The 14,731-nt window shown below is 36.8% G+C and overlaps 1 protein-coding gene across 6 annotated transcripts in view; it reads left to right on the top strand.

The window, feature by feature from the left end:
- Ralgps2 (Ral GEF with PH domain and SH3 binding motif 2) overlaps positions 1 to 14,731 on the top strand; it is a 126,243-nt gene that overhangs the window by 54,726 nt on the left and 56,786 nt on the right. For 5 of the 6 annotated variants that reach the window (XM_051186026.1, XM_051186027.1, XM_051186023.1 and 2 more), the window contains exons 6-8: positions 1,941 to 2,030; positions 4,791 to 4,883; positions 9,072 to 9,198. In XM_051186026.1, coding sequence (XP_051041983.1) covers positions 1,941 to 2,030; positions 4,791 to 4,883; positions 9,072 to 9,198 — 310 coding nt within the window. The remainder of the gene's footprint in view (positions 1 to 1,940; positions 2,031 to 4,790; positions 4,884 to 9,071; positions 9,199 to 14,731) is intronic. The other variant, XM_051186028.1, reaches the window with a different exon arrangement.

The following is a 14,731-nucleotide window of genomic DNA, read 5'->3' as shown; positions in this document are numbered from 1 at the left end:
TATGTACCAAACCACAGTTTTAAGAATAGTAATAGCTGAATATTCCTAATTTGAAAGTCCAAGCCTGAAGTACTCAAAAACCCCAAAATACACCACTGTGACATCACAAGTTGGCTTTTGTGCCTGACTTCATGTGATAGGTCATAGTAAGATGTAGGTGCATTCACAACTATTGAATAAAATTTTAGCTTTTTAGCTATGTGTTTAAGATGTATATGAAACCTAAGTGAATTTAGTGTTTAGACATGGATCTCATTCCCAAGACATCTCATGTTTGTACAAATACTCTAAACCTAAAAAATTATTTTGACTAAGGTGTGTATTCAGCCACTACCATGACTGTGGAAAACAATGGGTTTGCAGGCATGCGCTCTCTGTTCCTTATTGCCCATTTTGATAGCTGAGCTCTGTAGTGAGTGCATTGGGGTTGCAGAGTGCTTTTTATTTTTATCTTAGTTCTGTGAATAAGTATTTACAACTTACTCACACTTAAGTTGATGTCTATCATCATTGGACAGCTCATTGGACAACAATGCCTCAGTTCAGACATAAAGGCAAATTTGCTTGTGTTCTGCATAGGTGAAAACTGTCTTTATTGGATAAAAGATCCTGATTCCGTTTTCTTCCCTTGATTATTATTATTTTCTTTTCTGACTTAGAGTGTTTGTTGCTTTTGAAAAGTTGGATGATAGTCTTTTTTCTTTAAACATACTTTTCTCCTTTTGCTTAGATGACCAAAGGTGTTTTTAAAGTCTAATTGTATCAAACTGTTTCTTAGTCCTGGTCATTCTGTCAGTATCTTCAGAAATGACCAGCTTTAACTGGGTCCATTGTAGTCTTTTTAGCATAGGGTCACGGTGTGCTTGGATTTCTCGAGATGTAGCTCAGGGTTTCCAGGGAAAATATTCCAGCAATCAATGCAGACACTATGTGGTCTGTTGGGACCACTCTGGAAGTCAGATCCTGCTTTGCTAATAACCTTTTGATGAAAGCGACAAACAATTTGTATTTTAAAAACCATATTTGTCTTAAAATGTGTCTAACATTAATTTGAATTAAGTCATTGATTATGCACTTTGATTTGAATTGTTATATTTACTCGTGTTCCTATTTAAATATATTCAAATATATATTTTAATGACTTTGTGAAATATGTAATTTCCATTAACATAAATTCACAAAATACATGTAATTACACATATACACATTGACAGCTGTTCACGGGTAGAAGAAATACAGGTTTGACATCATGCGCTTTCACTGAGACTCTTAGCCATGGCTTATTTTGAGATTAAAGTTGAACCACCTCTAAATCCTTAGATTCTGTTTTTGCAGTACATGAGTTAAAACAAATGTTTATATAATTTTATAGGTGTGTGTGTGTTCATTTGTGTTTGAGTGAACACATGCAGTCTTGCACACCCGGAGGTCAGAGGACAGCTGTGGGTTAATCTCTACTTCCACCATGTGCTCTAGGGAACAGACTCCAATTGGTGCCTTGCTCTTGTAGTGGCAAGCCATCCCCAGCCTCTGGGTTTTTGTTTTTGTTTGTTTGTTTTAAATTAATGCTTCATTGAATTAGAAGATACCACAAAGATTTTAAAAGGAAGTCTTTAGATCTCATGGTATTTTCTTTTCATAAAAAAACCATAATCAAGGGCAGGAGAAAGTATTTGTTTTTGTTTTGTTTTTTCTTTTTCTGAGACAGGGTTTCTCTGTATTGCTTTGGAACTCGCTCTGTAGACCAGGCTGACCTTGAATTCACAGAGATCCACCTGTCTCTGCCTCCTGAGTGCTGGGTTTAAAGGCATGTGCCACCAACACCCCGAGAGAAAGTGTGTTTTAAAAATAATTGCAGGAAATACATCAAGTAGCATTTAATATTAATTTTAATCTTGGTAAATATTGCCTTTTGGTTATTTTTTAATTTTTCTTTTCAGGTAAGCTTTTGGGTTGTTAGAGAGATTCTCCATGCTCAAACATTGAAAATAAGAGCAGAAGTTTTGAGCCACTATATTAAAACTGCTAAGGCAAGTATGGCTTGGTCTTTAGCTCACCCATTCAGAAATGTTTTAAGTTGCTGTTTAGTGATTCTGGAAAATAAGACCCATTGAGTATGTTGAGTGCTTCTTTTCTCTATCTTTTCCTTTATTATTGGTCACCCCCATTTTATAGACAGGAGCTAGAGTACAGTAAATTATAGTATTTGTAGAATATTAGACTATGTTGAAGGTGATGGAGAAAGCAATGTAGGATTAAGTTTTAAGTTGCTGTTTAGTGATTCTGGAAAATAAGACCCATTGAGTATGTTGAGTGCTTCTTTTCTCTATCTTTTCCTTTATTATTGGTCACCCCCATTTTATAGACAGGAGCTAGAGTACAGTAAATTATAGTATTTGTAGAATATTAGACTATGTTGAAGGTGATGGGGAAAGCAATGTAGGATTAAGTTGAAGAATACATAGTGCTTTTTGTTACTTTTGGTTTTTATTTATTTACTTTTGATTATGAAGTAAACCACCCAGCTATATAGAAAATAAGACTTTGCAGTCTGGAGAGATATCTCGGTGGTTAAGAGCACTTACTGTTCTTCCAGAAGACCCAGGTTCCCTTCCTAGCACCCATTGGTGACTTGATGCCACCCTCTGACTTCCATGGGCACTGGCACTCGAGTGTTGCATAGGCATGCATGTATGCAAAACACTTATATATATAAAACATATACATAAACCTTAGGAAAAGACTTCATTTTTTCATATTTGAAGTTTTATTGAGGGGGAGGTAAGAACAGAGGAGAAGGTGGGGTAGGGTGACAGAAAAGATCCTGTCTGCACTCCGGAGAAACAATGGGGGAAAAGAGCAAAGACTTTATCTTTGAGGCAGTGCTGCAGTAGACTGTGCCGACTTTGAACTCGTGTCCCCTATCTTCAACTCCAAGTACTAAGATTGCAGGTGTGAGCCACAACACCCACCTAGACCTTAGTGTAAATGAATAGTACATATGATGCTAACAAGTGCACTGAAGAATTATTGAGAGGCAGAGATAATAAATAAAGTTGGAGATGCAACATGGATTTCAAGGGTAATCAGAATTTCAGAGAGAGAGCAGCAGGGTTTTCACAGGAAGCTACTGAGATCAACCTGTAACAACCCCAAGTGTGATGAAACATCCATGTTTACTCTGCATGACTCATATAGTAAATAGGCTTTACCTCACCTGTAGACTGAAAGATGGTGGAATAAAACTGAAGTGTTCTGCTTATAATTTAAGTTGGAATTCTTCTGCATTTTCCCTGAACATATAGAAACATTATTATTCTTATTCTAACATTCTGTGGCACTAGATGGCAGGATTAGCCTTCCATATATGTGGATCTTACAGAAATGTTTAAAAACATTCTTTGTGAAAAGTTAGTTATCTAAAGAAAGTAATGACTTTTCCCATGGATTCTGAATTTCTATTTTTTTCCCGTGATATCTTTGGTAGCTTTTTTTTATTTATTTAATTTGTATGTTTTTGCCCATATAATCTACCATTTTTCTTACCAAATAATTACATTTCTGTCCACACTCTTAATTAACTTATGACAACTTTTGCTTCTATTGCCACCCCCAATTCCCTAATCTTTTCCTTATTACTGTTAAATCACTATTCTGATACTCTGTCTTTTGTATTCAGGCTCAGATTGGTCTTTTCCTTTAATAACCTGTTTCTGTCAGTCTTCTCTAGAGAGACAGAACCAACAGCATTCTATGTAAACATGTATAAAATTCAATATAAAATGTAAGACAAATTTAGGATTGGCTCACATTATTGGTGGAGCTTGAATCTGAAAACATTAGGGCACACCCACAAACTGCAGACTCAGGCAGGAGTAGTGTCAGGAGTGTCAGGATGCATTTGCTTTTCCTTCTGGGTCCTCTGCATGTTTTGGCATATATCAAGTACTAAGGTGGCACTTAGTCCCTAGTGAACATTTAACATATACTCATTTAATGACTAGATTATACAATCTCCTGTGAAGTTTTCATTTTATTTGATTTCTTTGGATTTTCAATTAGATGCCCACCATAGGGCTTATCTGGTGGTTTGAGACAACTGTAAAATGACTTGTTTTTAGATACCACTTTTAGGGTAGAAATAAGACAAAATTCTGAGATCTTAGCTTCCAATGTAAAGTGGGTTCCTTGGGAAATTTGTGGAATCCACTGTTTGATGCATGCATACTATAAACAAAGGATTTTGGGTCTTGAACATGAGAAAACAGGATATGGTAGGCACACTAAAGACAGCAAATTTGAACTCTAGCCCTGGGAATCCAGCCTATGTAGACCCTTTCTTATGCCTTGGACCACAGAGCAGACAACCAGTAATGCCCTGTAAAGGATGCCCTGTAAAGGATGCATCTGCGTCCAGAACCCAGGGCATGACCATTATGATCATGCCAGTTAACCTTGACACCAAGCTGCTTCCAGAACCGAGGGCATGACCGTTGCAGGCATGCCAGTTAAGCTTGACACCAATCCATAACTTCAGCTTTGAAAATATATTGCCCATGTAGAGCTGGATTTATTCCCAGAGTGTGGGTGAAAATGCCAAGGTAGAACATAGTAGACATTATATTGTGGGCCAAAAATAATTTACTGGGCACCCTAGAAGACAGTTCTCAACAGTGACAGTGATAAATATTGGTATTCTACCAACTGCCTAAATTGTGTTAATCTACATTTTCCTACATTTATTTTCTTTAAAATGATAATCCTTCTCTCCCTTTTTATTAAATCTTCAGAAACTGTATGAACTTAACAACCTTCATGCACTTATGGCTGTGGTTTCTGGCTTACAGAGTGCACCAATTTTCAGATTGACTAAGACATGGGCGGTGAGTAACCCTCCCTTGTTTAATGAAAAATTAGACTTCTGTGCAAAGTAAAGGTTTTATTAGTTTCTTTTGAGTATTATGGTAGTAGATAAGAATTCTTAAATGTCTTACACTTTGTTATTTGAAATCTACATTTAAGACTCCTTAAACATTGCAATGAGCTTAGAAGGAAATTTGTGGTAGACTGAGGTGGATGCTTGGGTTTTGCACTTTAGAGAATCATTTTGAATGCTTCTTTAGGTGTCTCTTATGACATCCTGTGTCATACTCACCTGATAATTTGTATTTAATGGTGTACAATTCATACTTTTGGTAAGTTTCAGGATCTGAATCACAACTTTTAAATTTTTTTTATTAATTTCAACTTCCATTATTTTTAGCCACAGACCTTAAGGTTGTAGAAAAATCACATGGTAACCGTGGAATTATATGATATAGCTGATGTTCCTTTCAACCGCTATCATATTGGCTCCTATTACTTTAACAAGACTAGGGTATGATTTTTGGCATTGGCCAGTGTGTTTTTATCTTTGAGTGCCTAGGTTTTCTTTCTTCTTTCCCTTTCCTTTTTATAGTTTTATTATGACACTAAAGCCTCCCACAAGTGACTTCTCCAAACCACTTTTGATTTTTTTTTACTTTTTGAGTCAATCAATGTCTTGCTATGTCATCCAGGATGGCCTTGAACTTGGGTCTTTCTGCCTTAGCCTATCACGTAGCTGGAGTTAAAAGCTGGTTATACCAGCTTCTATGCTGGGTGAGTGAGTGAGTGAGTGAGTGAGTGAGTGTGTGTGTGTGTGTGTGTGTGTGTGTGTGTGTGTGTGTATGTGTCTGTGTCTGTCTCTGTCTGTCTTATTGTGTTTCTGTGTGTATGTCTGTGTGTCTATTACTACATTTAGCAAACGCTTATAACAATTAGTAAAATGACAGTGTGTGTACAAGCTTGCTTGCCCAAGTTCATTTGTTAATGCATATGTTTTTGGAAACCAGAGGACAGCCTCGAGTGTCATTCCTCAGAAGCTGTCTACCCTCTTTTTGAGACAGGGACTTTTCATTGGCCTGGAAGTCACCAGTTAGGCTCTGTGGCTCCCGGGATTCTCCCACCCGCACCCCTACCCCCACCCCCCAGGACTGGGATTGTTTTTCAATGTGAGTACTTTACTAAAAGAGCTCTTTCTCCCTAGTCCCTCACTTTATTCATCATTAATAAAGAAGATGCTGCTCTTGATTCCCTGGTATATAAAAGATTTTATATGAAAACTATCGAGTTTTTATATTGGAAAATTATTAGTGTAGAAGAGTTTGTAATTTTTATTTTTTCATTATAAATACCTGATGAAGGATTTTCCTGTTTTAAAAGTTCTTTTTAATTATTATGGCATCATTCATTAAAATCTGAATTCCATGGAGGGGGCTGGAAATGACCACAAGCACACAGTTATGAGTTCTGTCTTTACAATTTCGAGGGGCAGCATTATACTTTGATTTATGATGTGATTTAGAAGTGGGATATATTCCCTTGAAGTTGTTGTTTTCCTTGAAAATATTTTGTTGCCTTCATCTAATTCTGTGTTTATTTGCTGTTTTTTGGGGGGGTTTTTGTTTTTGTTTTTTTGAGAGGGGGGATATTGGTTAACAGTTGTACTAATCTGTAATAAACTTAATAAACTTTAAAAAATTGCATTCCAGTGAGTGATATAGATCCCATCCTTACACACCTGATAGTCTACTGGAGAAAGATAATCTGTAATAAGTAAATTGTATAGTAAGAAATCACAGAAGAAAAGTAGGATGAAATGGAAAGTAGGGCAGCACTGTTCTTTCATAATATGAGAAGAGGCTATCTCATAGTGGGATGGTGTCAGCTTTCCAACACTAGCTACCTAAGACAGTCAAAGGGAATGTCATGGATAGGAGAAGCAAGTGTTGTAGGAAAACAGATCACCTTTGCAAAACATTTTTTATAGTACAAGGAGAACTTTTGAGATGACCATTGGATCTGACAGTTGAAGATGATTGGTGATGTTGGCAAGAGTGGTGTTGGTGTGGTGGGGTGAAAAACTGATTGGATTTGAGAGAGATGGCAAAGGACTAGGTCAGTAAGTATAGACTGTGCCTTTGAGAAAGTTTGCTGTAGAAGGTTGAGGACCTGGCAGTATGGAGAGAGGTAGGCATATCCTTTTTTTATTTTGGAGGTGGGATCGTGACCAATAAGTTCTGTGCAGGTCAGAATGATGTAGTAGAATCGAGGAGATGGTGAGAAAAGAGTAATTTGAGATCTAAGGTGCAAACATAGTAGCTATAGGTAATAATCTTATATATTTGGAATTTGCTGAGAAAATCCATCCAAAATGTTCTAACTTAGGGTCATATAATATGTATGTATGTGCATGTATATATTCCTTAAATACATGAAATTTTAGCATTTTGTGCCAGTACTAGTAGGATAAAGATCAGCTATAAAATTTATAAGAAAATGCTAGGTTTAAGAAGGCAGAATATACCTGCAGGAGAAAGTAGAGTTTGAAAACATTAGCCTTTGCCTTCACATAAGATTGTTGTATAATTTTGGCAATGTAATAGCAGGTGTGTGTGTGTGTGTGTGTGTGTGTGTGTGTGTGTGTGTGTGTGTGTGTGTATCAAACTGTGATATATACCAAGAGTAAAACCCGGAAACAGGTCTTTGCTTTGGATCCCCGACATAGGACAGGTGAAGTATTATAAATGGGTGTCTTAGTGTTTCTATTATTGTGATAAAACACTATGGCCAGAAGTAACTTGAGGAGGAAAGCGTGTATTTCATCCTACATCTCCCAGGTCACACTCCATCACTGAGGTAAGTCAGGGCAGGAAACTAAGGCAGGAAGCTCGAGGAAGGCACTGAGGCTGAGGCCTTGGAGGAGCACTGTTTACCGCTTGCTCGGCTTGTTTCCCTAACAACTGAGGACTGCCTGCCACATCCCACTTCACCCAGGGTGAGTTAGGTCTACCAGCATTGATCATTAATCAAGAAAATGTACCAAAGTCTTGCCTGTGGGCCAGAAAAGACTAGTGGTTTGGGTGTCAAAGTGTCCATTAAAATAACCAGTCTTTGAGACCCTGAGAAACAGAGACGTGTGGAAGTGGGAGGGCTGAAAGCATTAGTACATCTACTTGCTAACCCTGTGATTGACTCTCCTTCTCTGACATCACTACTAAAATACACAAACTTTTTTGTTAGCATTCTAGCAGAATTAGGTAACAATTTTGTAAGTGAAATGTTTGCATGCCATGCAAGGAGACAATATTTTAACATGTAATAAAGTCAAGCCTTACTGTGTTGTGGCAAAATCCTAACTTAAGAGGTTTAAAACCAAAGTCTTTAGGATGCTAACAGAACAAAACAAACACCTGGGAGCTTTTGGTTTGTATCATGGACACTAACCTCACTTGTCTTTTACCATCCTTGATTATTTGTAGTAATCTCAAAGGGAAAGTAATATACACTGTCTGTTCAAGCCATCTGAAACCAGTTTTTGATAACTCTCTATATAATAAAACTGCTTGTCAAGAAGAAAATTTGTTAACAGAAGTCAAAAATACAGGCAGTGGGAGGCTTCCCAGCCGTTGTTAAGACCAGCCACAACTGGACTTGTCAAGAAAAGTTGTTACTTATATCACTTAAAATTGAGTGTTTCTTAGTGATTGTTTTTATGGTGAGAGCTTAAACTTTTCTGGGATGCAGCTTAAATACCGGGGTAATTATTTGGAGTGCTTTCTGAGATACAGCAGGGTTTGGAGAGAGAGAGGGGAAGGTCCTTGCATGGAACTTCCACCAGAACATTGTGAAGGAATTCTATTGAAACAGTCAATTAAAGTACTTGTGCATTTGAGATGAATGAATACACATAATTTAAGTTGTCAAAAACAATAAAATTGCTTAATTATATAAATTAGTGAAGATAATGTGTTACAGTTTACCACTTAGTAAGTTCATTTATGTGCATATAAAGGTGATTTTATAAATACTCTGAGTTATTAATGTATGTGTCTGATTTTGTTTTATTTATATCCTACCATAATGTAATTAAGGAAAGTGTAACTTTGAAGTTAAAGTCCAGATTTGTGGTAAATACAGCTTCCATTCAGTTCTTTGCTAAAGCAAGATGGAACTTGTAAGTAACTTAGGCTTTTCTGATTGTTTTTTAGTTATTAAGTCGAAAAGACAAAACTACATTTGAAAAACTGGAATATGTAATGAGTAAAGAAGATAACTACAAAAGACTCAGAGACTATATAAGCAGCTTAAAGATGACACCTTGTATTCCTTACTTAGGTGAGTTACATCACTGTGTTTGTTGTTCCTAATTGTTGCTCTTCCTGAATCAGTCATTTTTATGAAACACAAGAAATTTTTTAAAGTGTGTGTGTAAGATTTCTAAGCTTAAAAAAATCAGGTAAAGAAGTTTTTAACGTATTGCCTGAAATGCTTTTCATATTAAATTAGCCCATCAGATTTTCCATAGAGTGTAACATTGACTTAGGAATGGGCCATGGGTAAATGATATGTTTTAGTTATTTTAGTAATGCTTTTAGTGACTGAAACAATGCCTTGTAGTGAACCTAATATAGTAACTAAAGACATTGATCCACGCTATTATGTAGTACAGGGTTGGTGTGAGTTCTGAAGATTGGTTTCAATCAATTATCAGTATTACTGTTTGCCTAGATGAATTGTGTTGTTTGACTGTGAAAGTTAAGGTTAGTGTATGATAATTCTGTAATTATTACTTGACTAAGAACTTAAATCTTTATATAAAATCTTACAGTGTTAAAAAGTTCTGAAAACTATTTAATAACATTATAGCTTTTTTTTTTCAACCATGCATGAGTAATGTTTTGTTGACTATCTGAGTCAGAGTTTTAAAAGGCCCTGAATATGCTATCCTTTTAAATTTGTATGTAATTTAAAGGTAGAGGACATGGTATAGATGATACATATCCAAGTACAGCAAATCAAGTTGGTTTGACTTTGTTGAAATTCATCAGATGATAAGCATTTGTTTCTTATCCTGCTGCCCATCTGCTATCTTTTCAGTAGTTATCTACAGTAGACTCAAAGAGAGCAATTTGTGAGAGTAATTACAAGTGTGTCATTTGTTTTGGTATTTCAATGTCACCTTTGAAGTCTTTACATTATTAGTGACTAAATGGCAGGCTAAAAAGCTGGTACATAAACTTCCATCTGTCATAGAGCATTAGCTTAGTGCACAGAGAAAACTTGACTTTTAACATTATGAGCCGCAGAATGGTGGTGGCTCTTGCTTTTTATCCCAGTGCTTGGAAGGCAGAGGCAGGTGGATCTCTGTGAGTTTGAGGCCAGCCTGGTCTACAAAGCTAATTCCAGGACAGCTTGGGCTGTTACACAGAGAAACCCTGTCTCAGAAAACCAAAAAAGAGGGAGAGAACATTGTGGTGTGTCCTAGGGCTCCTGCAGTAGTACAAAGATATATTCACATCTATTGAAGGCATAGTAACCTAAAAGTGTAGTGTAGTTAATGGCCACTACATTTTCATTTTAGGTCGTAGTTTAGCTGTGCCCATATTTAGAAATGTAATTTTGGGAAAAGAAAGAATAAAGAAGTTTTTAAAACTTTTGTCCTTAATAGACAAGATCTCCTGAGTAAATTGGGCTCATGAGAGTCAGAGGGGAAGGTGAAAGAGGAGAGGGAGGAGGGAAAGGGAGTGATGGGGGGGTGTATAGCTCAATTTAAAAAAAAAAAATCTGTTGTTCTTGTGCTCTGTAAGAGCACCAATAAGCCTTTGTTGTATAGGCTCATTGGACCCAGAATTGGTGACCCTTGGTTCTTAAAGGGCTTTTCTATGCTGAGCTTTCCATTTATTTCATTCTTCTATACTTAGATTTCAATCTATGCTGAGCTTTCAATTTATTTCAATCTTCTATACTTAGATTTCAATCTGTTTCCTTTTAAGTCAGGTGATGTCCTTACTTCACCTACTTCAAAATTGAGAACCAGGCACCTAGAGGAAGAAATTCGACTTTCAGTCCTCTAAGAATCATTTATAACATATCCACAGTCTAATGGTTCTATTTAGCATGCTGCTGTTATGCCTGCTACTCTCTAACTCAAAAAATTTACTGATTATGTGATTGCCTTCTTACCGAATTGCTTTTCTATATTAAATGCCATAATTTATCTTCTTGGAAAGGTTAATGTTTTAAATTAGGATTGAGAAAATGACAAGTGTATCATGATACTATGATTTCTAGTCCAGGGATCTTTGTTCTACATTTTTTCATGTAGCACTTGGTACAGAAGTTTAAGCTGTGTGTGCATGTACACTTGTGTGTGGACAGAGGCGTGTGTGTTCATGAACATCTATGTGTATGCAGAGAAAAAGAAAGTAAGCTGTTGAGTAGAATCTGGAAAGGTTCTCTGTTGGAGACTGTCCCTTCTCTCCCCAGCCTTGGAACCTGAAGCAGACAAGGCAGAACTCTGATGTGAAGATGTTAACTTGCAGAAAATACTAGAACAATTACCTTTACTGTATGTTCTGGTTGGTCTCAAATGACCCCAGGCTCACTTTCTTTTTATCAGTTCTTGTGTCCTGGAGTCTTACTTTTCACTGTCACCATGTATTTTACTTTACCTGAGCAGAAGGAACCATGTGTTGCTTTCTATTGCTCAGCATGCTCTTGTCCTCTCTTCACCTACTTGGCAGTGTCCCATAAGCTTTCTTCTGTGTACTTCTCAGACTTCATCTTAATTTTGTGATTAAGGTGCTAATTCCTTCTGCTCTTGGAGATTTTTCTCTGGCTCTCTTGTCCCACCCCCTAAACTTCTGGGCTTTGTTTCATTGGCTGCCCTTTCTCTTACATATGTAGTCATATAAAGATGTCTGTCTACATTTTTTATTCTGTACTCTGAGTATAGTGGAATGACCTCACTCAGGTTTGACATATTATTTAATAAACTAAGCTCTAGGCTTGCCTATATGTCAGTCTACTTAATTTTTAGACATTGAAGTACCAAATCAGTTGACTTGTGATACTTACATTGACTTCTAGTTGAACATGTGTTTATGTGAGCTCTTCCCCCTTCCTGCAGACCTAATCCCCATCTCATCTTCTATTTTAGTTCATCACTAATCTCATCTCTATTCCAGTATATACCTTTGAACATTATAAAAGGAAGCACCTTAGTAGATTTTTTGTTTTGTTTAGACAGGTCTCACCATGTATCTCTGGCTGGTGTGGAACCCACAGAAAGCTTTCTGCTTCTGCTTGATATTAATGGTGTGTACCACCACACCCTACAAGAAGATACTTGTTTATTAAACTATTTTCACAATCCCTTTCTGGCTTTTCCCATTGTTCAGGAGTGTTGTTTTACTTCTCTTTGAGTATAATAATGTACTTGTGTAGAATATTTGCATGACTCAGCTCTACAGCCTACAATGTTCTTTTGGTGCTTCAGCTGACACGAGCATTTGCTCAGCCCTGTGCTTGGTGCTAAATGCATAAAAAGGAATAAGGTGAACTTTGTCCCTACCTTGTGGATTTAATAGGACATTTCATCTCCTCCCCCTCCTCTGCATCTCATATAATGTAGGAAAATGAGATGCATGTGTCTAAGAATTAAAAACCAAAAGAAAGTTGGCTATAGTGATTCATACATATAATCTGAGCAGTAAGGAGGCGGAGACAGGAGGACATGAGTTACAGAGCAAGGCCTGCCTCTTTAAAAAAAAAGAAGAAGAAGAAGAAGAAGTTGGGGATTGGTAAAGAATTTAGGGTGATTCTGTTGAGATCATGCATTCCAATAACTATATGATTCTGTGTGTTGGTAGTTCTCATGTGGTTATCCTTACTCTGTTCAGTGAAAAACATCTTTTCTAGAATTAGATGATGAGGGACCATTTGGCATAATAAGTACTTGGTAGACTTGACAAAAGAAACTAGTCACATAAGTAATTATTACTCGATTTAGTTTCCAGCTTGAAAATTGTTCTTTCCCTGAACTGACAGGTTTGTTTAGTAGCAAACCTTTTGGGTAAATGTAATTGTTAAAGCATGTGTATTTTTTTAAAGTTGGTGTGTGTGTGCACACTCTGCTTGAGTATATATGCATGTGTGTGCATAATGCTGTCAGATCCCTTGGAGCTACAGTTACATTTTCAGATGACCAACTTGTCACATAGATGCTGGCATCCAAACTCCCTTCCTCAGGATTGCACAGCAAGCACTCTTAACCATTGAGCTGCCTCTCCAGCCATTATACTTGGTTTCCTTAAGAAAATATGAAGTAAACCTCATGATTTATTGACTACTTAGTTTACATTATAGGCAAATGGTTCTCTTTTTTTTTCTGATTTTTAGTACCAAAATGTGTTGAAGAAGGAAGATTTGTTGCTAATTTGCATCCTTTACTGACTTTTTCTTATTTTATTTTCATTTGAAATTAATTAGGTCTTGTATTTTCAGAATTTAATTTTAGAATTCCTTGATTTTAGAATCCTGATCTGTGCATGTTCCAAAACCACGAGCTCTTGTAAGTCTGTGCATTTGATGGGGCAGGATTCAGCTAGCATTCACCTCACTGTTCTTTCATACTCATAATGCTTTCCTTTGCCCCTTTTGTCTGTAGATGTTCTTAGAAAAAGGATGTAATCAGCTAAAGGGGCTATAGTGCATAGAGAAAGGGCAATGGCCAAACAGCTGCTTCATAACAGAGCTGTTCTGAACTACTAGTATTTTCACTCTGACAATAATCATGAAGGTCTGTCAGTGGTTCAGCAGGCATAGTCCTGCCACACAGTTCTGATAGCCAGTTCACTCTCCAGAACCCATGTCAAGGTGCAGAAGAGAACCACATCCTGACTTCTATAGGCACGAGTGACACCCACACCATGCACACACACTAATAATGCATTTTTAAAAGTAAAACACATTAAAAGTTAGTAATGAAAACCAACCATGCATTGTAAATATTTTTCTAAAGGGGTGTTAGGGATTTATATAGTAGTGCAATTCTTTCATATTGCCAGAAGTATCAGTAATTCAATGTGCATCAAATCTCAGGAAGTAGAAATATTTTCTTGGCACCCACTCGTCCTCTCTTGAAATTAAATGGTCTCTTCTGTTGATTTGCATTCAAGCAAAAAGTGGTCAGCTTGGACAGTATAGTCAAAAACTCTTAAACAAGGATGCACTTTGTCTAAAGAGGAATAGTTTGGCAAATGTCAAGGAAAATTTTTGTTTTATGTAAGTTATTGCTTTAAATCTGAAAACCATTAGCAGCCTTCATCTGTCCTCGTCACTGCTGCCGATTGGTCTTAAGGGGCTGCTGAGGAGTTTGGCATGGAAGCTTCGCTGTGCTGCAGAGGAAGACTAGAACATTGCTCAGAAATAATTTAATTTTATGAAATATGGTAACTACTTCTTGGTGTGTATTTTCTGAACCTCATTCCTACTTAACTCATGTAATGGGGATGCGGTAGCACAAGCAAACCAGAGTATGTTCTGAGAAAGGCATGCCGTGAATACTGAAAGTTAGTGAGTCGTGCCGCTGTTAGGGAAGCAGAGCAGAGACGTTTTTTGTAAACACTCCGGCCCTTTTGCAGACATCAAGTAAACTGTCTTGATGTATGGAGATACAATTCCCTCTCTGAAAGAGACTGCTCTTACCATGTTCTCTTTTAAATTTCAAGTGAAATAGCACATTTTCACATGAGGTTTTTTGTTTTTGTTTGTTTGTTTGTTTGTTTTGTTTTGTTTTTGTTTTTTTGTTTTTTGTTGTTTTTTTTTTTTTTTGAAAAAAGAAAAGAGTGTTCTTATGGTCTTTTTC

The sequence above is a fragment of the Phodopus roborovskii genome, unplaced genomic scaffold (assembly GCF_943737965.1).
Source record: "Phodopus roborovskii unplaced genomic scaffold, PHOROB, whole genome shotgun sequence".
NCBI classification, from domain to species: domain Eukaryota; kingdom Metazoa; phylum Chordata; class Mammalia; order Rodentia; family Cricetidae; genus Phodopus; species Phodopus roborovskii.
This window is presented reverse-complemented; position numbering and strand designations above follow the sequence as displayed.